We start from the raw sequence: 22,882 nt of genomic DNA on the forward strand, positions 1-22,882 counted from the left end.
GTCCTTTATTAATATAACTTTTTCCTCTTTCTTCACAACTCAAAAGATTAGTTGATTGTTTCATCAGAATATCACACTATAACGCTTAATTCGGGGTGGGGGAAGATTTCATTACCAAAAAATAAATAAATAAAGACAAATAAGAATCATGCAGTGATGCGCCGTATTTGTCACCATAAATAAGTAATCTTGGCAAAACAAAAAAACAAAAACAAGACTGTAATACCCACCTTCAAAGCACTTTTGACAGCCTATTTCACAAGTAATGCAATGCCCATGACCTGGTTTAGCCACTTCTCCTGTGCAGAGCATACAATACAGTAAACAGTCACATATTCTGCCCATTATATCCTATTAAAATCCTTATTACTGCCTTTTTGAAACACATAATGTAAGCTCAATTAGCCATCTATATGCTCAGCAGGCTAGAATCAATCCTAATCCTAGCTATACTAAACTCTGATTCTAACTATTTAAAGTACTATAAAATAAAATATATGTAACCTGTATGTCTGTATAAGTATTAGAACATAGCAGAAGATCATGTGTTTGGAGAGGGGGAAAAAAGATTCAAGAAGGGAATGTTCGTGTATGCATGTGTGAGAAAGATGTATAGTGTAAAGTGTGTAGTGGCGTGTGTAGCTAAGCCCTCAGGCCACAGCAGAGGCTCTGTTTATACATGTCTGCCACTGATGATAAGAATTTTAGTTCCACCACTCTCTATCTCACTTATCAGTCCAACTCTTTCCATATCTCCCTCTGAATGTGTTAAGCAGATCTGATTAGATCAACTACAGTGCGTGTTGTGACCAGCTGAGACAAATTCAGTACTGAATCTGGCTGATAGGCTGCGGTGGAAAGAAGGGTGTACAATGAGACGTTTAAAAATCTTGCCCAAAACAAATATGTTGGCAAATGAAATTTTTCTAATGAACTATATTTTTTAGACTTCTTTTTGTGTTATACGTCCATTTTTTATGTCTCGAAATATACGGAAAAACCCTCAAACCAAAGTAGACGTAAAGAAAATCGTAAAAATCATCCGCTTTGACCGTTTTTGGTTAAAGATTTACGACTCAAGATAAAATTGTCAGATAGAATTCCATGGTCTGGATTTAATTCAGGACAGAAACAACACTATAAAATACAAATGAACATACCATCAATTATTGAAAGTACATATCAATACAAGATTGTTTTATATTCTTTTTTTTTATTTTTATTTAAATACATTTTAGAAAAAGCCTTGGGTCCAGCTAACATCGTAATTTATTCTTTTAGGTGTTCTTTGTTGTTGTGGTCAGGGCACAACTCAAGTTTTTCCAATCCCTCTTTGGCCAATCACGTCTTTAAAGACCTTGTTTTGTGCACAGGGGCATTGTCATGCTGGAACAGGCTTGCACCGCTTAGTTCCACTGAAAGGAAATCTAAATGCTACAAAGATAGCACAAAGACACAAAGACACTCTATACAGAGGACTTTGTGGGAACAGAAGGCCCACATGTAGGTCATCACCACCATCAAGTTTTTTGTCATACTGTACACAGGGATGGCCAGTATTATTATACATGTATTTCAAATAAGATAGGATTTTCCTAATTTGTATTTAAAAGGGTTGATGAAAATAGCTTCATATTTTGAATCAAAATACTTTAGTGTTTTGTTTTTTTGTAGTTTTAAAATACTTCTATGATAAGTCTACATGATGACATTATAAAAATTCAGCCTCTGATTGGTGCCTACTCAGTAGTTTGCCCAGACTTGTTGAGATCAGAACAGAATATTTATCCATATGGAAGGAGACAGTCAAGGTAAGAAACATGCAGGCTGCCAACTTTTAATTAGGTGTCCAGTGATTGATAAATAAAAGTTTGATTGACGAATAATGTACCCTAATTGAAGTAAGTGTTTAGTAGTATCATGATTTTGCATACCATTGAACGAATGACTGATTGACACACGATATATTATTATATTTATGATTGACAATCAAAATATTAAAAAAATTAAGTTGTCATCTTATGAATGACTTGTTTGACATTGAGTCAGTGTTGCCGATGCAAAGTAGTTCAACATTAAACTGTTGGTTACTTTGAAACTAACCTCCATATGGGAGATCACAGGGATTATGTATGTGACTATTTGATCTTTTAACTGGTTGCATATGTCAGATTTATTGCATGACACAGCAAAAGCTTTTCTCTGGCTATCAAACATTGTTCAATAAATCAAGTGAGTCAGTGTAATTGTGAGGAAGATCAAATAGGCCAAGTAATGAAAGGTTTGCAAAGAAATGTCATGCTTTCTTGTAAAAGTATTTTTAAATACAGTAGTTTATTTTGATGCATGGAGTGGCTGCTGTATTTTGTAGTTTATTTTTATATAAAAAAAAGTTACTTGGTATTTTATTTTAAAATACATTTGAATGCATCTTTGCCCAACACTGATTGTACATGGAAAATAGGGAAACAATTCATTTTGATAAAACAGCTAATCTCAAATCCAGTACCCAATAGAATAATAGGAAATTATGTTAAATGACATCCCATTATAATTTAGATCACTAGTTCAGAAAAGGTCATCCAAACCATGAAATGTTTTTTTGTTAGTTATTAGTTTGTTAGCTAAAAAGCTCACTGGCTCTAAATAAATATCCATTATATTAAATATACACATTTTACCAGCAAGCTTAACATTTGAATAGTTGTATTATGTTCTAATAAATAGACAAACAAACAAACAATCAGTGCTGTTAAGGGGTTCATGCATGGTGAATAAATTTGAGGATGCCATATGATTCAGTATAGAAATATAAATAGATGTAGAAGAGTTAAGGAAAAGGGTTTTTAAGTTCCCAAACGTACTTAGAATAAACTAAAATACATAGGAAATATAATGTTTGACAGTTAATCATATTTAAATTTTCACAAAATCTGAATCTGGAGGTAAAATCAGTGTTTTTGCCTGAGTTACTTTGCTTTATATGCTTAATATTGGCAGCACAATTAGCTTGATTGCATAAAAGTGGATGGGAAAAATAGAAAACATCATGTGGTTAAAAAAAAAAAAACACAGGAAAAGAAAATGCAGGCAAATGAAAAAACTGACCGTCAACACACTCCAGCCTGACGCACACGCCGTCTTTGGAATAGAACGGTGCAGCGCAGTGAACGCAATGCGTCGTGCTAGTGCACATCCTGCAGTCCGGAGCGCATGCCTCGCACATGTTGTCCGCTGAGTGGTAGTGTGACAGCGGGCAGCTTTCCACACACTCGCTTCCGAAAAGGTATCGCTCCACTCCCAACCTGTCTGTTACCAGTTATACACGCGTGAGTAAAATAACAGCTTAAACACCATAAAATTTATTATTTTGTATGGTGTTTGACTCAAAGAACCACCAACTAACACAACTAGCATGTTAGCCATCCATTCCTGAGGTAAGTTAGCGATTCACACTTCTGAAGTAAGTTTTTACGATTCCTGAGGTAACTTAGTGCTCTACACTTCTCAGTTTTCCATTTCTGAGGTAAATTAGCGCTTTACACAACACTTCTGAGGTAAGTTTTCGATTCCTGAGGTAACTTAGTGCTTTACACTTCTCAGTTTTCCATTTCTGAGGTGAATTAGCGCTTTACACAGCACTTCTGAGGTAAGTTTTCGATTACTGAGGTAACAGTGCTCTACACTTCTCAGTTTTCGATTCCTGAGGTAAGTTAGTGCTTTACACAACACTTCTACGGTAAGTTTTCGATTTCTGAGGTAAATTTTCCCATTTCTGAGGTAAGGTTTAATCCATAAACATCTCAAATATCCAGTCCAGATATAAATGTTTTAAAAAAAAAATTATAAATGTTTCTTTACTGGTTCTTAAATTAATCCTAACAAATGAAATACCAATATTGGTAGCTAACTTTATATTAGTTCTTCCTAGCTAAATATGAATCAACACACTTTTCCTGTTCTCCACATCTTTAGTACTGTTCTAAAGACTAAGTTAGGTACAATCAACAAGTTTTATCAAATCATTTCATTTAAATGGTGGTAGGTGAAAAATGGCACAAGCCAGCAAACAAGCAGGATATTTATGGCACCATAAGGACCACTGACTGTACACTTTTTTGAGTACACCTGCACATTTGTGCTATAATCAAACTTGTACAACAGGCACAATAGTCTGAAGTTTTTCTCAGAATGGTGTGAAAAATAATTCAAAACAAATTAGTGTTTATAAGAGAAATCAGGAAAGAATGCCCGAGACTGGTTCTAACATTAAAAAAGAAACAAAAAAAAAAAGAAAAAGAAACAAAAAAAACCCCACACTCATTACTCTTTATGGCCGTGGTGAGCAGGAAAACATCTCCAGACATATGTGTTGAACCTCATAGCCTTAGGGCTAAAGCAAAAGGCATAGTCAGTCTCCGGTCACATCAACCAAAGGCAGGAAATCTAAGGCAACAATGTTCATCTGCCCATATCTATGTTTATGCTTGCACAATTAAGACTGCCGTCAAGCAGGATAATGCAAGCTGTCTTTTAGAGATTATATTTAGAATAAAACTAAAAGAGTGCTTGAAATGTATTTGGAAAAATATAAGAAAGTTGCTCCACTCTGTAAGATACCAAATTATGCGATATAAATTAGTACTATTGACTTAAAAGGCATGTTACAGATATTAGGGGTAATAATAATAAACTATGTTAATAAAAAACAAGTAATTATAGATTTTCCATTTCTTCCTCCTGACCATACCAAAATTTAACCGAACCGTGACTTAAAAACCGAGGTATGTACCAAACCATGAATTGTGTGTACGGTTACACCCCTAAAATATATTTCACATGATGATAATAAACTTCCCTCTGAAAATAATAAAGTGGTTATCTATTTGTATGAGTTTAGCAGACATGCAGAGCTTGTTGTTAGATTCTGATACAGTAACAGGTGTATTCAGCTGTTTTTTTGCATTCTTAGGTGGAATTAAAACTACCTTTGCCACAGCTAGTGCATTTGTCAGGGCCCTCATCACTACACTCATGACATGTATGATGGCAGCGGTGACACTGTCCATCCCTTTCGTACTTTCCAGGATCACACTGCAGTACACAGCGCCCATCATCAAAGGTCCTGTAGATGAAGGGAGATGGGTAACAATTACCTGGGCATTTTGGATGCATTTATTTGTTACATGAACATTTCAGCAGAGTAAAATTTTTTTTTTTCTTTTCTTAATCTTTCTTCCTATGTCCCAGCATATAAAAAAAGCTGGGGTCAAAGCAGTCATTTTGAACATTAATTAAAATCCCCACAATAAACTAGATATTGGACACGGGATGCATCAAGTGCAGCCATTTAACAAATACTGCTTAATATGAACAGTGTTAAAATGTCTTTCTTAAAAATCTTTACAAAAAAACGTTACCAATTGACTTACCTAGTAAACAAACAACTTAGGCAGTCCTCACTTTTTGGTCCTTTACATTGATAGCAGGTAATGTCACATGAATTACATTTCTTATTAGGGTCCACATACTGGCCTAAGGGGGAAAAGAGTTGACCATTTCAAACCTTTACTTCTAAATAATAATAATAATAATAATAATAATAATAATAATAATAATAATAATAATAATAATAATAATAATAATAATAATAGTATAGCTGTTTATAATATTTCTATTAGTTTCTCTATAGTCAGAATTATAATTGATAATTATGAATTTTATATTCCTTTTTTTTTTTTTTTTAAGAAATCCCCAAATTTATGTGATGTAATGACAAATACTAAATAGAAAATATACTAAAAGGTAGACCCAACAAGCTTACACTTGTTTTTCCAGTTTCTAGCTTGTTTTCAAACTTTTTAGAAACTTCGAAAATTTCAAGGGCCCTCTGAGTCCACCAATTTAACAATAGCACACAAGCAAGAGTGCTGTTCTATCACAGTCATGCTGCTATTCAGTGATTGCATTTATACAACAGTTCTATAAACTAGAACTTAATATTGAGAGACATTTCACAGACATTTCAGAAGTAATATGACCTTTGCATAGCCAGTAAAAAATGGTCCCAAAGAAGCCTTAGCTACATGGTGTTTTAAATTTCAATAACACCAAATAAAAGCAGACTTAAAAACGTAAAATGTTATGTGTTAATGTCTGAGAAAACTCAAACTTTTACAATAAGAATTTTAATATTTAAATACTGAAATTCACTCAAGTTTCACTCAATGTCTAGTCATGTGTTGACCACACAAGCAAAAAATAAAAGCAGGTAGAAATTGCCATTTTTGTTGTTGCTTCCACCCTGGGTACTATAGATATGTGAAACTCTAAAGAGCTTGAATCTTTTTGCTTTGTTTTCATGGTTCAAAATAGTGTATATTTATTCATTTATTTTTAAAATAATTTGATAATCTGATTTGACTAGCACAGTCTTGAAATCACATACAAATGTTGATTACACCAGAAAAATCCAATTAGATCCAAATGTCTGAACATTTAGCAAACAGCCATATCACTTTATTCAATTTCTGGGACAAATGTTTTCAGAAAGAGAAAAAAAACCCACACAACTCTCTTCATTTACTATGGGAACATTTGAAAAGATTCATCAGACTAGTACAATGCTGTTGGTCCCCAAAGAAGACCAGAGACATTCAGCATAACCTTTGACCACAAACTGATGGATGCATTTGTGGACAGCTGGGAGTTTTTTTTTTTTCATAAAGAGAGCTGGGGGTCTATAGTAGGCTGACCTTAGGCTTACGCTCTAGTACACCCTTTTGAATTGTAATTCCTCTACACAGAACTCTGAGCAATGACCCTGCATGACCTCATTTGGCCTTACAAAACTCAAATTGTCAATCATCTGCTCTAAAAAAGTTATCTGGTCCAAAGCCAATGTCATGACATTCACAGAAGGTGGAGGAATGTCTCCATTAAAAGGTTGAGTATGTTTCCTATAACTCTTGTGAAATTATTAATATTATTCAATAAGCATATATATTGCGGTCCTAAGAAACCATGAAAAGTCAGTATTAACAAAAAGTCTAACCATGTTACGATCAATGACAAACAGCACTGAAAGTCTGCTGTAACTGGTGCCTGACTGCATTTGAATAGACAGAACCATTTTCAGTAGTAAAAAAAAAACAATCAAATCTTTGGCACAAATGAAACAGAAGTAAATGAGGTTATGACATTCAAACTGTAAATAAAGTTGCATAATAAAGTAACAATTGCGCATGTGTTTAAATGGGTTTCCAATCAAAATATCTGACACATCATAACACCCAAAAACACATTGGCCTCACCTTCATTACAAAACATTTGAGGCTTTTTATATATTTTAACAACACTATAACCCTAACCTTAAAATGGAACAAGTTTACTGTGCAAAGCCTACCTGATAAAACAGGTCATGGGTGAGAAGCACAACAAATAAAATTTAAAATTTAGATGGAAACTGCCCAGTTCATGACATGTGATTCTGCAAGTATTCTCTCTCTCTCAAATCCATTGTTTTTATGTAGAAGGCTTTTTGTTGCCCCAAGCACAAATAACTATGGATTCTCTTGCTCAAGCTATGAATTGTTCTACTCAAAACAAAGAAAACCTTTTGTGAGGAAACAAGAGGACCAACGCATTCACGCACAACCAGAGTTTTTACTGCTAATGTTTCCGACAGCAGTCATAACATGCTGGAAACCAATTCAATTATACTAAACAAGGAGTAAACCAACACTCATTTAATTTGCACTCCCAGGGGTGTCTGAATTTTATTTTAAAGTTCATTCATTAAAAGATCAGTAAACCATCCCATCCAGGTCCCTCTGAGGGCTTTTACTACAACAAATCTTTGTCTATATATATTGTTGAGGTTGTCTAAAAACAGAATTATAAAAATTTATTTAACCCCACCCCACCCTTTTCCAATTACAGCAAAAGAAACTAGGCTCAAAACCATTTTAGGTAAAAAAAAAAAAGAAAAAAAAAAAAAAAAAAAAAAAATTCAAAATACATATGTACATTTTAATAAAAAAAGTCATTGTCAGAACAAAGAAGGTGAAACATTTACACAAACTAATTTTTATATTCCTATATATAAGTTATGTTATGTTGCATGTACTGTATTTGCAGAAACCTTTACGGTTATACCATTTTCTTGCAACATGAATGCAAACATGAGTACACAATTTCCCAGAATAAAATCCCACCCACATCGAAAAAAAATCTGACTGTTTTAAATCATTCTTTATGTATTTTGCTTTGTTTTTTATATATATATATATAAATAAAAAAGGTTACATCATCTCAAACCACATGGCATAAAATGAATTAAATCAGTTATTCATAAATAAGACATAAATCTTCTAAGCACAAGTGAATTGCTCAAATGCCTTACAGGAATTAAATACTCTACTCCATTTTGCCTAGTACAATTAGTAAACATTTTTCTCTGTATATTCGGACCATTGAGAATGAAAACTTCCTCATTCCCAAGGCTTCTTCTATAGCGGGGGATATATTTGGACCCAGTTTGTCACAGTGGATCGAGCATAATGTTGCCATGGGTTCTATAAATGTGGCTTCTATAATACCACAAATCTGTAACAATCCCATTTGGCATTGGTTATTTTTCCATAAAAATCTCTCTTTTTAAAAAAAAAAAAAAAATGTAGAAGAACTTATTATGCATTATACCCTTTAGCTACTTCTTAAAAACCGAGTCTGAATAATGATCTATACTGGAATGACAATGTAATGTCATTTTCTCCATAAACAAATTTTTTTTTTTTAATGAATCACTGATTCACCAAAAAAATTAATAAAACAAATTATATTGAAGACAGAACAGTGCAGTACGTAGGCCACAAATAAAGCCATTAAGTCACCTTGGCATATATACTATATGCCAAGGTATCATTAGGCCATGTATGGCCATTCCCAAATTTTATAATTTCTTTCAAACCATCCATCACAGATGTCACAAATGTTGTTTAACTTCTAAATTTAGGTTAAAAAAATAATAATAAAATAATAATAATAATAATAATAATAATAATAATAATAATAATAATAATAAAGTCCACGGCAAAAGTGATTTTAAAAAATGATTGGAAAAAGTAGCCTAGTAGTAAGGAGACTTAAAAAAACAAAACAAAAAAACAAAGAGGCTTGTTGATTGCTAACTTCTTTCCCACCAGATATGGATGTGGGTCTTGAAATGTTTTGTAAACAGTCTTAGGTATTAAAATGAATAATACTATTACTACATGCATATGTCAAGTCCAAATATGAACACCACACACACAGGTGCTCTCACACACACACACACACACACACACACACACACACACACACACACACACACACTTAAGAGAGCCTGAGCCAAGATTTCTTTTTTGAAATAGTGAGAAGTTATACACAATTACAATACTGGTTAAAACTATGCCATTTAAGCCTTGATTGGATAAGTCTTTCCTGAACCCGAACTTAAAAAAAAGGGTAAAATTTTAAATGTTTTCTTTGCTATGGATGTGTAGCTGAAGCTGACAAACAATAAATGGCTTCAGTAATGGTTTCAAATTTATTTATAAAATGCACAAACTAGGCTATAGTCATCGATCATACTGTTAGAGGGAAAAACAAAGAAACATCACTTATGCCAGTGTGTCAGTGTGCCTCTCTGATTTTACTTATCTCTGGACCCAACTTAAAAAATAATAAAAAAAAAAAAAGTATAAAAATTTTGGCATCCATGCTTTGGTCACAAAATACTGAACCACATGATTTGTTGTTTATTATTGATCCCAGTTGCAACACCCTGACAGGTTTTTCCAAAACCACACACACACAGGTAAAAGGTAGGTTTGTTGTAGTTCTGGCACCGAGAAACCTCTCAGCATAGTCCCATATTAGAGGTTCTTGGTTGGAAATATAAATTAGCTGAATGTCAACGGCAAGTGAGGCCGTTACGGTTCTTTCAGCCATTTAGAGAACATGTTCTACAGCAAAGCTGTTGCAGAACCTTCCTTTGACACAGATTGTTCTTTTTCACCAATACACAGAAACTTCCCTCAGCCCATGATTCTTCATTTGCTTTCCACAGAGCAGGAAGAGGAGAGAAGAAAGGAAAAGTAGCAGCAGCAGACGATTGGGCAGTGGACGGCAGTGGATCAGGTGATCATGACAGGTAGCAGGAAACAGGTTTTATAATCCAGCAGATGGTTCGAAGTAAGGGAGTGTCCATGATTGATTTGGAATCCATCAAAAGGTGTGGAAAAATAGAGCATAGGGAGGAGAAGGAGAACAAACATTAAGAAACTTTATAGCAATCATAGGAATATATCGGGGCAGAATTTTTACAGTGCTCCATGTTTGCGAATTGCTGTTTCTTTTATTGTGCATTTTAGCATTATTATATACATTTGGGTAATATTCAACTCTGCTATGGTTCACTGGAAAAACTTTCCCTCTTCAATTATAACTTTAGAAACCAAGAGAAAATAAATAAATAAAATATACGGTCCCCGGTTGAAGAAAGGTAAAGGTGATCAAAGGACACAAATTATACAGCATAAGTGCAATTAAATATTATGCTTTTTTTAAATTAAGGAAATCAGTAGAGCAAACTTTAAAGATTGTTCATAGACATAAACTTTCAGTTTAGGATGCATGACTGTAATTACTAACAGATAGCAGCAAAACCCAATGAAAAGTGGTAACACATTTAAAAGCTCCATCTGAAGCGCTCTCAGAGCTGTCCAATACGAGTATATAAGCTAGTACTCACCATCTTTGCAGATAGTGCTGACAAGACACACACCGTTTTCTAGGTTATATCCGTTCACACAAGCACTGCAGTTTTTTTCTCCTGGACCTGTGCATGTGTAACAAGTATGATCGCATCTGGCAGAGGAACAGAACAAAGAAATCAGACCTCGATTTGGTGAATGGACGCATCTTTAATTACTAACTGAATCTTTACTTTGTGCTTTGTTAAGCGTTGTGCACTACTGACTTGCGACAAGACTTCTGGGCCTCTCCGTTTTCTGCATTTTTCTCTGCCATGTAGTATCCTGCACTGCAACTTGGAACGCAGCGCCACTCCTCAAGATAGTATCCCTCTGCACATTTTGTGCATGCCTCCACGCCGGTTCCTGAATACAAGATATCATTTCATCAATCAGAAATTGTAGAACATCTCCATAAGCTATTTAAAAAAAAGGTAAAATAAAAACACCCAGAAGTCTAAATGCATGCATTTAAAAAGCAGTGTATTAAAATGGCATAAACTTGAATTGCAGGGAAAAATCGGTCCAAGTACCTGCACAAGTAGCACAAGCAGGATGGCAATGTTCACACATCCGTTTGTGCCCATTGTAATATGTGCCAGCTTCACAGGTCAGCTGACACCTGTTCCCTTGTAAACTAGCAAAGAGAAATTATAATGGAATCAGATGTTAAGGAAGCGGAAACAAAAGTTAGACGTTGATATTTATAAAAACTCCAGCTTTCAAGCAGAATTTATGTAACGAACCGCAGTCTATATATTGAGTCTATATGATGGACATTAAGTCAATTTAGTTGTGTGTTCCTCTATTACCATGTGCGTAAGCCGGGTATTAAAAATTGACATGGGAGTGCTGCAGGAAAATTCAGTATATACTAAGTTTCAGTCTAGTCGCCCATCTTTTAGACATGCAGTAGTCTAAACAAGACAGAAAAGTTAAACAAAGCAAAGCATAAGGTCCAAATGTGTGGGTGAAAAACCTTTACGGCAGATTTGGAGGAATCACTCCCGAAAGATATTTCAAAATTGTTCACAGAGCACAGCTGCTGTACATTAGGGAGGCTGTGTGTGCCATAACCTGTTTCTCTTTTCCTTGCTTTTTCCACCTCTCCCCACTCTCTTTTCCGACTGCTATTGCTGGGCACATATGGGAAATCTGAAATACTCTCTAGATAACGTGTTTCAACATCTGAATGCAAAATGCTGGATTGCGCATTTTAGAGGAGTCTCCACCAGCTTCTCAAAATCGGGTCAGCATGTTCCTTTCTGCCGAGTTTCCTGTGGGGCTTTGTGACTTTAACTGTACTAACAGTAAGATTTACACAATATACTAATGATATCAGGCCATGATGCAAGCCAGTGGGGCTGGGATTCAAGGTACATTTCAGGACAAACTGTAACCCCAGTTTAAACTGAAACGTTGGACTACGGTACCACAGAAACTAATGTAAAATTCATTAAGCTGAATAAAGAGGAATTACCTGAGCCCCGGTTTACATTCCGTGCAAATATTTGCTGAAGTACATTTTTTGCAGTTTTCGCTGCATTTACGGCACATGCTGGCATCTGTAAGAAAACCAAGAAGTCAACCCTCAAACGGAATGTAATTATCTCACAGTTAAAACTCATCAGATGTTGGCATGTTCTAGAACTGCGTTTAAGAGTCAGGGGTTTGGAGAGGAAGGAAAAGAGTATACACTATTTTGACAGTCATGCATGATATTCTACTGACTAACATCCGCTGGTTAGATTTTTATAATATTAAGCAAAAAAGTGGAAAGGAAATGCTAACTTACCAAGGTCCAGATAGTGGCCCTCAGGGCATGGATAGATGCATGTATTGGCTCCTTCTCTGAGGTAAAAACCTTGCCGACAGGAGGTACACTGATCGCTACGACTACCAATGCAGGATTCGCATAAAGGGGAGCACTTCTTACAGCGTCTCTTATCATCGCGGAAAAATCCAGGAGGACACTCAGGCACACACATCCTGAGAAGAGAAAGGAATGGAAAGCGTAAGGGATAGCCATCTTAGAGAGACAACAGCCTGGAGGAAAAGCTTTCCATAAGGCAAAGGTCCGAGGCTGAGAAACTCATTGACTGCAGATTTTTGCCTCAAGTATAACTGTGCGTGTGCACATAAGTAAGTGTGTGTGTGTGGCCACTTAAAATCTTTTCAGAAGCAAACAGAATCAGCCACCAACATACCTACATGAGTTTAAGATGTTATTAAAAACATTCTTATTCACAGTTAATTGTCAGGATGTACCATTATCCATGCTGAATTGGTTTCTTGTTCTTGCCTATGGCTTCCCACTTGTGGATTTATGGTCCAAAGTCAAACATTTTAACTCCTATTAATTTTATTTCCTTACACATATGCCTAATTTTATGTTCCATTTAGCTTTATCTCTCTGTGATCCATTTAAAATCTGCCTTCTTCAGCAATTCCCAAATAGCAGACTTTTAGGTACAACTATTAGGTGATGTTGATTAAGATGTTGATTAAGTGAGTTGTCTAGATGATCAAGTGAGTTGTTTTTACCATGCTATTCAGTAAAACTGCTTTAGTATGAGCTTCCACACCACAGATTTTAGAGACTGCAGATCATTTATTTGAGAATGTTAATAAATGTGAACTCTGACTTCTTCCTTCAAGAGAATACATTCTAGTATCAATGACCATGCACACATACACGTGGTGTACCTGGTGTTGTTTTTAAACTTGAGAAAGTAGTGCAGGCAGTTGATGCACTGATGGGGCCCGGGTCCTTCGCAGCCATTTTCACTGCACTCCGGGTCACAGGGGCCTTATAAGAGATTACAGATTTCTATAATCAAAGAATGGGACTCTGGGCAGAATGCATTACTCAAAAAGTCTGGCAAACTTTACAGTGCTAGTTATGAACAAGGATGACTTACCTACATACTCTTCACTATACTCATCCTCAACTGGAGACTCCACCACAGATCGAGGCTTGTCGCTGCGGGAGGAATACGGGTGCACTGATGTACCATAAAGCACCAATGACCATTCCTTGAGTTTGCCTATTGGGTGGATACAAAAAAAATCTGTGGGTAATGTAATGCCAACTTCCAGTCTTTATAGATGACAATAAAAAAATGAAAAAACATTCCATTAAAACCAAAGAAAAGGCTTGAGAGTAAATACCTGGAGCCTTCTGACTCCGTACTTGTGAGGGGGAGTCATAGATCTCGAGGATCCAATCTCCAGCAGCTTTCTCTCCCCAACAGTGAGTTGTCATGAACTCCCAGTTCTTAAAGCCCTCCATTGAATGGTCAAACAGTCTGCAAAACTCAACAGTGAGCATCCAGCTCAGGCTATTCTTTCCCTTTTAAGTTGCCGGAAATGTGTTTCGGTATCTAGGAGGCCAAACTGCACATGCCCTTTATACGAGGTGGTATCAAAAGGTTTAGAGACTAGTTTTGTATAATGCCAACAGATTGCAGCACAAGGCTGTACGTACAGTCACAGGGAGCACCGAGCTGAATTTGTCAGTGTGCCAAAGACATCATCCTGTGTACATTGGGAGCTGTGCAATTGGTGCTATTTTGACCATGTGTGTTACCACGTGTGCGATTTCATCATGGACAGCAAGTCAGAACAAAGATCGTTTGACGTGATGCAGAAACTTTATGGCGATGCTGCAATGAAACGCTCAATGTGTTTCGAGTCCTATGCGTGCTTCAAGAGTGGAAAACCATCACTGGAAGCCCAAGGGTCGGCGTTTTGACAGCACTGAGAAGCTCCAGCGCAAAAGTTGCTTGATACGCTTCAAAAAGAAGACTTTCAGAACACATTACAGAGGTGGCAGGGACACTGAGAGCGCTGCATTGATGTGCAAGGGGACTATTATGAAGGCAATAGTGTATAAACGTAGATAAATAAAGTACTTTCTTGTAAACAGTGCTAGTCCCAAAACCTTTTGATATCACCTTGTAGATGACCCAGTGATGACTTTTAAATATTGAAAAGCATTTATGGCCATTCCAAGCCATTTTACCTGTTGGCAAGGAGCTGCGACTTTGTCCCTGATGGTGAAGTCAAATTAATTGATAGGTCTCCTCGCCGTGGGTGGGTTATGGTGATACGTACAACTACATGTTCCAAATAGATGACATGATGATTTGCATTATCCGTACAGCCTGTTGCCTTGTAAACAGACCGAACAACATGTTCCGGGCGAATTGTCCTTTTGGAGGAAATAATACAAATAGAATTTTTGCTTTACCATGGCAACATAAACCTGGTCATTCAGACATGAATAGTACATGAAAGAAAAAATGAAACTACCTTATTTGCCTATCTGCATTTTCCACACATATATGCTGTGGGGGGACTTGTTTCCATCGCTCAGCTTCTTTGACCATGGCCTCCGCATCCATGAGCCCAAAGCCATATAGGTGACTTACTGTAGTTATATGCAACACATAAGGTTTTCAAACAAGGATGAGTACATAAACTGACATGAGTGTTTTTATCCGACAGTCTTACTGTCTAGTAATGAAGTAAAATGATGTATTGCTACAGTGGGGTTGGATTTGATTGTTGTAATTAGACTTTGCACACAATATATATGCAGTTACGGTCATATTAAGATGAAATTGAAGCTGTTGGCAACAGTAAAAAAGTATCTTTAACTGCAGCATGAAAGCTTTTTCACTGATTGTCATTATAGACCACAACGGTCACCTTTGAGTAGAAAAACTCAACTGATTGTCATTCTGACAAAGTTCTTCCTAATCTTTCTTTAGAAGCATTGAATTAAATCAGTAATTTGGCCTTTGGTTTTATTGCACAAAGCAGCTAACTCCATTTTTATAAAATTGAAAGGTTTTATGAAGAATTTAAAAGCCAGTACCATTGTATCCTGCTGCATTGGTTTTCCAGTCAGGAGCACTGAGATGGCCGGCACGTGACGTTTTTACAATAATGTGCTGTACATCCCTCCATGTCAGGAGAGGGCTGTAGGACAAATAAAAAAAAATTTATATGTTTATTAGTTTCAAAAATAATTTGTAACTATAATTTGTCCCATTTCATAGTCATCATAATGTAATTTTTTTTCCATATCATGCAGTTTTAAATATGAGACTTTTCTTTCAACTTATTTTTTTCTTAGACCCTAATGCTCCATGCATGGTGGGATCAAATTATGTTAAAATGAGTCATTGAACGCCAAGCAGGGCGTGCATTACACAAGTATAAATAAATGCATTATATAACATATTTCACCGAGAATGATTCTTTATATGGCTGCCAAGTAGCATGTAATATGCTTGCTGGCAATCCACATGCTAAATTTCTTAATCTGTCAAAATGGAAACATTACAAATAGCCCCACTACAGTATATGTGAGGTGTGATTTAGTGTAATGGATTGTAATTGATTTGAACAAAGTCTTACTTGGCCTCCAAGGCAAGAGCAATGATCCCAGCAGCCATTGGAGCTGATGCAGATGTTCCAGTGTGACTGTCTGTACAGCGCTGCCTTAGATCTGTAGTGATCTAAAGACCCAGCGAGCACAGAGTTAGTGTTTTTGGCAAGTGGCACTCTAAAATATATTCGTACAAAGACTTTCTTTGAAAGAGATTACAGGATTTTATACCTTAGTGTGGAATTTAGTAAACCTCTCCAAGACAGTCTCAGTGGAGAAACGTTTTGTTTTGTTTTGTTTTTTTGGTGTGCGCGCGCACACGAGCGTAATAAGTGTAGTCGTTCACAGCTAGACACTCTCATAATGACCCAGTGACCAGCAAATTAAACACCACACACAAAGACAACATACAATCATGTTCTAAACCCACAAAACGGGTGTCTGCAACTAAAGGAATCTCTGACGTATGGAAAAACTCTTACTGTGCCTGGTGCCAAGTGTTGGAATTTGGTATTACTTCCGTTGAAAGGGTTTATATTTGCACTGTTAGATTAGAAAGTGTTAGTTCGTTTAAAAAAATCTTACAATTTCTTATAATAATTTAACTATATAATATATAATAATTCCTTTTTGGCCATCATGCTTTAAGCATCTGTAGTTCTCTCATTCAGGTCTGCAGAAACCCTCAAGCTCTCAAGTTGTATGAAGAGCACTGATGTACTGCGATTTTTTAAGTCTGGGAATTTCATATTTCTCTGTATCCCAGACACGAGCCTTAACACAGTCACATTTGTTTGTTAGCCTCATATCTATAGATCACAGTCTCTCTCTCTCTCTTTTTATACACAAACGTGTGTGTGTGTGTGTGTGTGTGTGTGTGTGTGTGTGTGTGTATATATATATATATATATATATATATATATATATATATATATATATATATATATATATATATATATATATATATATATATATATATATATATATATATATATATATATATATATATATATATATAATTTGTTTGTGTCGCATAGTGTGCACATAGTGTAAATATATGTGAAAATGTGGTAAAAAGTGGTTTTAACACTTTTGAAATGCATTACATGGCCACTTGTTCATGGCAATATTTTAAAGAGCCAGATTTGTTTAGTAACAACTTTTACTTAAGTAAATTTTCATGCAAGTTTGCAAAAATTTACTTTGGTTTTTTTTTTTCTTTTTTCAAATATCACAGTTGGTATACTGTATGTAGAAGGCATATGAAACTGATAGGCAGCCATTTAAAAATGTGGTACTTTCTTTTTAAAAAACAATATGTAGCTGCTTTACTTTATTCCAACAAACCCCAAACTTATTTAACATTTTGCAAGTATGCAAGTGAATCTGACTATTTGGAACTTACAATCTTGCGGTCAAAGCTTTCACCACTGCTGTATGTGGTGGTGAGAGTGGAGGCACATTCTTCCAAGTACCAGGGCTTGTGGCCGCTTTCGGCCGTGCTGCTGATTGAGATGGTGTAGATGCTGTTAGTGTAGCCGTCGCACGAGCAGTGGTCTCGACTCCGCCCACCATTGCCTGATGCCCACACAAAAATAGATCCGCGCCCCTTCCTGCCCTAATAATGGAGGAAAATCATCATTTGCCTTTTGTTATCGTAATACAAACTGTGACATGCTGAACCAAGGGTTGCAATCGCTGTGAGGTTTCATTTAATGATAATCTCGCATTATATTGAATTCTCTTTGTTTCTTTCTAGAACTTTTATGACTCAATAAGGGCTGCTAGTGCTGCTTCTGGGCACATACTCTGTCTAGAAAGACTGAAAATTGAGTTGCCAGTATAAGGTAACACATAAAATGCATACTTGAAGCACATCTGAACCACATTAAACAAACCTCTGTCATAGAACCCAGAATAATTACTGGCACACCAGATTATGACTCATAAAGACGACATAAAGTACACGACTTTAAAACTTAAACTTTGGCACACAAGCTGGATCAGGTCCATCAGCTGGGTCTAATTTTATCCTCCGGCTTAACATTTGACTAAAGATCCCAAACTTCACCCAGTTTGTTTCTAACAAAAGACAACCCCTTCACTTTGCTACGTCGAAATCTCCACGGAAAATTACTTAGTATACTTATATATAGTATACACGTCTCATCAGAGTGGAATATATGTGACTTGATGTGTTCACAGGTGCGCCCTTTTATCCAGGTGGATTCAACTAATTATAAAATAGCCTTTTCTTTTTTTTTTACCTGTCGTATGCCGTTTTCAAAGGCCTGTCTGGCAAGCGCTGCAGGACCATCAACGGTTTTACCATCGTCATCCGGCCCCCAGCTAGCACTGTATATATCGATGTGCTGCGGGTGCAAACTCAGCGACCGCGCCTCCACCATGTCAGTCACATCTCCGTCCAGCATGCGCACACCTGCACGTCGCAAACATACACTTTAAGGTTTTGCCTTGATGTGTGTGTGGGCAGATTTGGTGGGACAGCAGCTAAGCACATAATGAAGGAGAGGTAAATGCATGTAAATTAGAATCAGGGAGAGAAAGAGGTAGAAGTAAGAACTGTAGACAGGAAAATAATCGTAAGAAATAGCGAGCGAAGGAAGAAAAAAAAAAAAAAAAGTCCATCAGTGACAAACAAATAAATAATAATAGATCACACAAATGTACAGCACTCACCCCCAATCTTGGCATTGTAGGCAATGCCCACAGTGCAGTGAGAGTTGTTGGCAGATGCTGCCACTTCCCCGGCGCACCGCGTGCCATGCCTGAAGAGGACACAAGGGTAAATCATGGTATACACGAAGCCAGAGGTCAGAGATCATACGCGAGCCCCTAACCACTACATCTGACAGGGAATGAGAGGGAAGCTACAGGATTAGTGAGGCAACAGCTGTGCGGAAACTAAACATGCTCGTTTCGAGCCAAGTCGGCACAAACACGGTGGCTAAATATTTGAGCTATTGAGAGAAAACATTTTAGAGTATCCCAGAATCTGTATGCTGATGACACATGGTGGACATTCTTAGCGGCAAGGGTGTTTCAAACCAAACCCGTGAAAAATACGAACATGAAAACTCCCCAGGAAAAAAAAAAAAAAAAAAAAAAAAAAAAACACACAAAAAATATCTTATGAAGTCAAGGTCAAAAAGAAAGTGCATTCCGTTGTGGAACCTCCAGCAGAGAACAGCTGCTCAGAAAAACTCACGCTGCCATGGTAACCAGCGTCTCAAATCTGAGCCACTAAAAAGATGATTATTAAAAATTGTTTAAAAAATTAACAATAAAAAAAAAAAAAAAAAACACCATTTACTACAGTAACCATCAGTTCATGGTGTCAAAAAAGCTTATTAGACTGAGTTCTTATGAGCATTCCTCTAGATTTAGCTTTTTGGCTAAACAATATCGAGCCATAACTAAAAACAAGGGACGGAATCCAAAGTCTTTTCCTCTTATGTGCTTTGGTGGACTCTGCACACTTACATCTGCCAGAAGAATACAAGTCAATGAGGAAAGCAGAAACATAGAAACACACATACACACTTCATCTTATCCTGCTCAGCCTACGCAGAACATCCTGGACACTACCTTCCGGAGACCATAAACGAATTTCTCAGTAGTTATTACAACTACATGAGTAGAGCTTTTTAGCACATACAGAATGTAAAATGTAACTACAATGTAAAAGTTTATTTCACCACATTTACTTCCTCACATTCCAGCAGTGCTAATGTATAATATTAAATTACTTCTACACACAACTGCTCCTTGCCTTCACATATAAATTGACCTATAATAAATATGTACATACATTTTTTTATTAAAACTTTTGGTGTCCATCACAATCTTGCCTACGCATCGATTTCATTAGTTAAATTACAACATCCGATAAAATACACATCAGAAACCCTTGTGGAGGAATCCCATGAAATGGGATAATCCCATATCTGAAAGCCTGGATTATAAACTAAGATCTTTTAAATTGAAGTGACATTATTACCAGATATTACCAGAAAAGTGCAAATCCATAGGAAGTAATCAGGCAACATGATCAACATCCTAATTTCCAGGAATTTACTAAAAATGAGTCGGTTTAGAAAAGATAGAAACAAAGCGCGTCACAAACGCACTTCATTCTGTTAGCGTCTTATTACATTCAATTAAACACAGCAAACATCTGCCACAAAAAGCACACTCCCAAGCAGACAATATTCTATAGAACATGTCTATACACGCCATGAAAAGCTTCCCTCCAAACCGCACACTTCCTCAGATCAAGAGGAATAGGTTCATATTCTCTTCTAAAGTCTCTCTAGGCAAAGGAATTACTTACAAATTATAGTACTGCAGCTTTTAATGATTTAAGAAATCAAGAAAAGCGGATCTGTTTAGGTGTGCATAAACACTGGTTGAGTAAAATAAATCTTTTATTTTTTTAAGAAAAAAGAGCTCTGGTCTAGGAAGCAACATTCTGCCTTTAAACGAAGTGAGGGAAAAAAATTGACTGTAAAAGTTTAGGCAAAAAATAAATAAATAAAATTTTAAAAAAGGACTCAAAACAGGTGCAGGAAGGTAGTTTCATGGGTAGTTTAAGAACGGTGTATTTGAAACTCCAACAGAACAGTGCTGATGCTAACAAATAATACTAGGCCAAGCTTTTTGGCCCAACCTTCAAAAAATGCTGCGATGCCATCTGGCACTGGCTCACACATGCTGGCAGAGTGAAAGCCACAGACTAACACACAAACACACACTTGAAGGAGGAGCATCAATTTCATTAACACACACACACATACACACAAAGCAAATATCCACATTCATACACACAAAAATAAATAAATAAATATATTATTATAAATAAAGTGCATTACTGTTCACCCCATGAATTGCATTCTTACTTGTTTTCATTGGTGGCATCATATCTGGGCATGGGGTCCAAGTCATTTCCATTTACATCATAACTGGCCTGGTTATCCTGTACATGGAGACCAAAGAGAAACAGACTAGGGCTTACTGTAGTTTAAAATGAGACAAATATTTATTGTTAGCTAGCTATGGAAAACTGAAGCAGGCTTTCTCAGTATATGAGCCTACATGATACATTTTTGCTAAATATCGCTATAGTATTGTGTACTTTATTAGCACGAGAGGATTTACCCAACGCGTTTTGCTGCCCAACCACTCACATAGTTCTGGATGAGGTCTGGGTGGTTTCGCTCTATGCCATCATCCAAAATAGTGACCACTACATCTTTTCCTGTATAGCCCCTCTTCCAGGCACCGACAATGTTCATGTCCGACTGGCAGTTGTGTATGTTGTCATTACAGTGCTGCCAGCACACAAAATAAAGAAATTCAGTAGGTGGTTGGACAAAAAGAAACCAGTTATATCAAGGTACAGAATTCATACAGAAAAGCAAACGAGTTTACTATCTTTTTATTTTTCTTTTAGGAACAGCTTGAGTGTACTTTAAAGACAGGAAAAAACAACAACAACAACAAAAAAAACAGTATATGTTGAGAAAAATGACCAGCAGCACATAATTTTGCTCGTTGTTTAATTTCTGGAAGTGATTACAAATGACAAATAAATGTAACCAACTTCATTACACGAGGCAACCGATGCAAATAAACACATTATTTTCGGCCTGGAACAGACCATAATTCCCAAGTCTTATTTGCTCTCAAAGTACAACTCCCAAGAAACCTATTAGATGGTAGTGTCCAGGTCAAAGTATTTACGTTATCTGATTTGCATTAACCATTGACAGAAAATAGAAGAGTGAAATCTACTGGGTTGTTGTTCAGTATAATATTCGCTACCAATAATTACTCGATCAAGATCGATTCAGGTCATAGTCAACAAATTATTGACCCCACCAAAACATCTGAATTAGTCATAGCAGTGATTATGTTTAGTCAAAAACAAATATGCTGATAACAAATGAATCTGAAACATGAATAACGTGAAGGTTTAGGGCTTGAGAGCAATTAGGGCAAAGTGCCCAAATACATTCACAACTTTTCAGCGATCAAAGAGCAATAGGGCAGAGGTTTATATATTACAGATTAGTGATAGAATATTTCCTTTTTTGTGAAAATGTTGTAGAAATAGTCATGTGTTCCTGCTGTCAATCAATGTTCTGTGGAATGTTAAAACATGATTGCTAAATACCAAGGTCGAGGTTTCTTCTCTTGTGAAATTGGGTAACCCGAGTATTAGTTATTAGTCATCTTAATAAACATTATTGGACACAAACCGTGGCCTGGACTAAAGTCTTCTGAGAAACCCCATACTGGTACAGAATATTCTTTTACGTTAGGCTTCCTGTCAGTCAAGACACTATATAGGCCATCTCAGATCCTGTCCCAGAGCTTTATAACCACAAGTGGGAATCCACCTAAATATTAGAAACCTTAAAGAAACCCAATTACAAATGTAAACATTGTGGACCAGAGAATGGACGAGGATTTATTCGGGAAATATTTGTTTTGTAATAGATTTGATTCAGCCCCATGATCATATGGTGCATCGTATTTTAGTGTCTTCAGTGTTTTTATTTTAAGATTATTATAAAAATATATATATCTGGCAATTTTTCACAGCTCCTTTAAATAAAAATACACAAAGCTCTGACTGAAAACCTTTGACAAACGTCTGCCAAGT

General features: G+C 36.3%; 1 protein-coding gene across 5 annotated transcripts in view; it reads right to left on the minus strand.

Annotated features, from left to right (window-relative positions):
• Positions 1–22,882, minus strand: part of pcsk5b (proprotein convertase subtilisin/kexin type 5b) — a 40,716-nt gene that overhangs the window by 13,576 nt on the left and 4,258 nt on the right. For 2 of the 5 annotated variants that reach the window (XM_046872311.1, XM_046872312.1), the window contains exons 4-24: positions 21,402–21,545; positions 21,114–21,190; positions 18,895–18,983; positions 18,462–18,634; positions 17,600–17,812; positions 16,224–16,324; positions 15,679–15,782; positions 15,111–15,228; positions 14,821–15,009; positions 13,968–14,104; positions 13,718–13,843; positions 13,503–13,605; positions 12,592–12,785; positions 12,277–12,361; positions 11,330–11,433; positions 11,024–11,162; positions 10,796–10,911; positions 5,433–5,535; positions 4,989–5,125; positions 3,109–3,309; positions 231–299 (exon numbers count right to left, since the gene is read on the minus strand). In XM_046872311.1, coding sequence (XP_046728267.1) covers positions 231–299; positions 3,109–3,309; positions 4,989–5,125; positions 5,433–5,535; positions 10,796–10,911; positions 11,024–11,162; positions 11,330–11,433; positions 12,277–12,361; positions 12,592–12,785; positions 13,503–13,605; positions 13,718–13,843; positions 13,968–14,104; positions 14,821–15,009; positions 15,111–15,228; positions 15,679–15,782; positions 16,224–16,324; positions 17,600–17,812; positions 18,462–18,634; positions 18,895–18,983; positions 21,114–21,190; positions 21,402–21,545 — 2,722 coding nt within the window. Of the gene's footprint in view, positions 1–230; positions 300–3,108; positions 3,310–4,988; positions 5,126–5,432; positions 5,536–9,570; positions 10,271–10,795; positions 10,912–11,023; positions 11,163–11,329; positions 11,434–12,276; positions 12,362–12,591; positions 12,786–13,502; positions 13,606–13,717; positions 13,844–13,967; positions 14,105–14,820; positions 15,010–15,110; positions 15,229–15,678; positions 15,783–16,223; positions 16,325–17,599; positions 17,813–18,461; positions 18,635–18,894; positions 18,984–21,113; positions 21,191–21,401; positions 21,546–22,882 lie in introns of those variants that run through there. The other 3 variants (XM_046872314.1, XM_046872315.1, XM_046872313.1) reach the window with 3 other exon arrangements.

Source organism: Silurus meridionalis, chromosome 17, assembly GCF_014805685.1.
Source record: "Silurus meridionalis isolate SWU-2019-XX chromosome 17, ASM1480568v1, whole genome shotgun sequence".
Lineage (NCBI taxonomy): Eukaryota > Metazoa > Chordata > Actinopteri > Siluriformes > Siluridae > Silurus > Silurus meridionalis.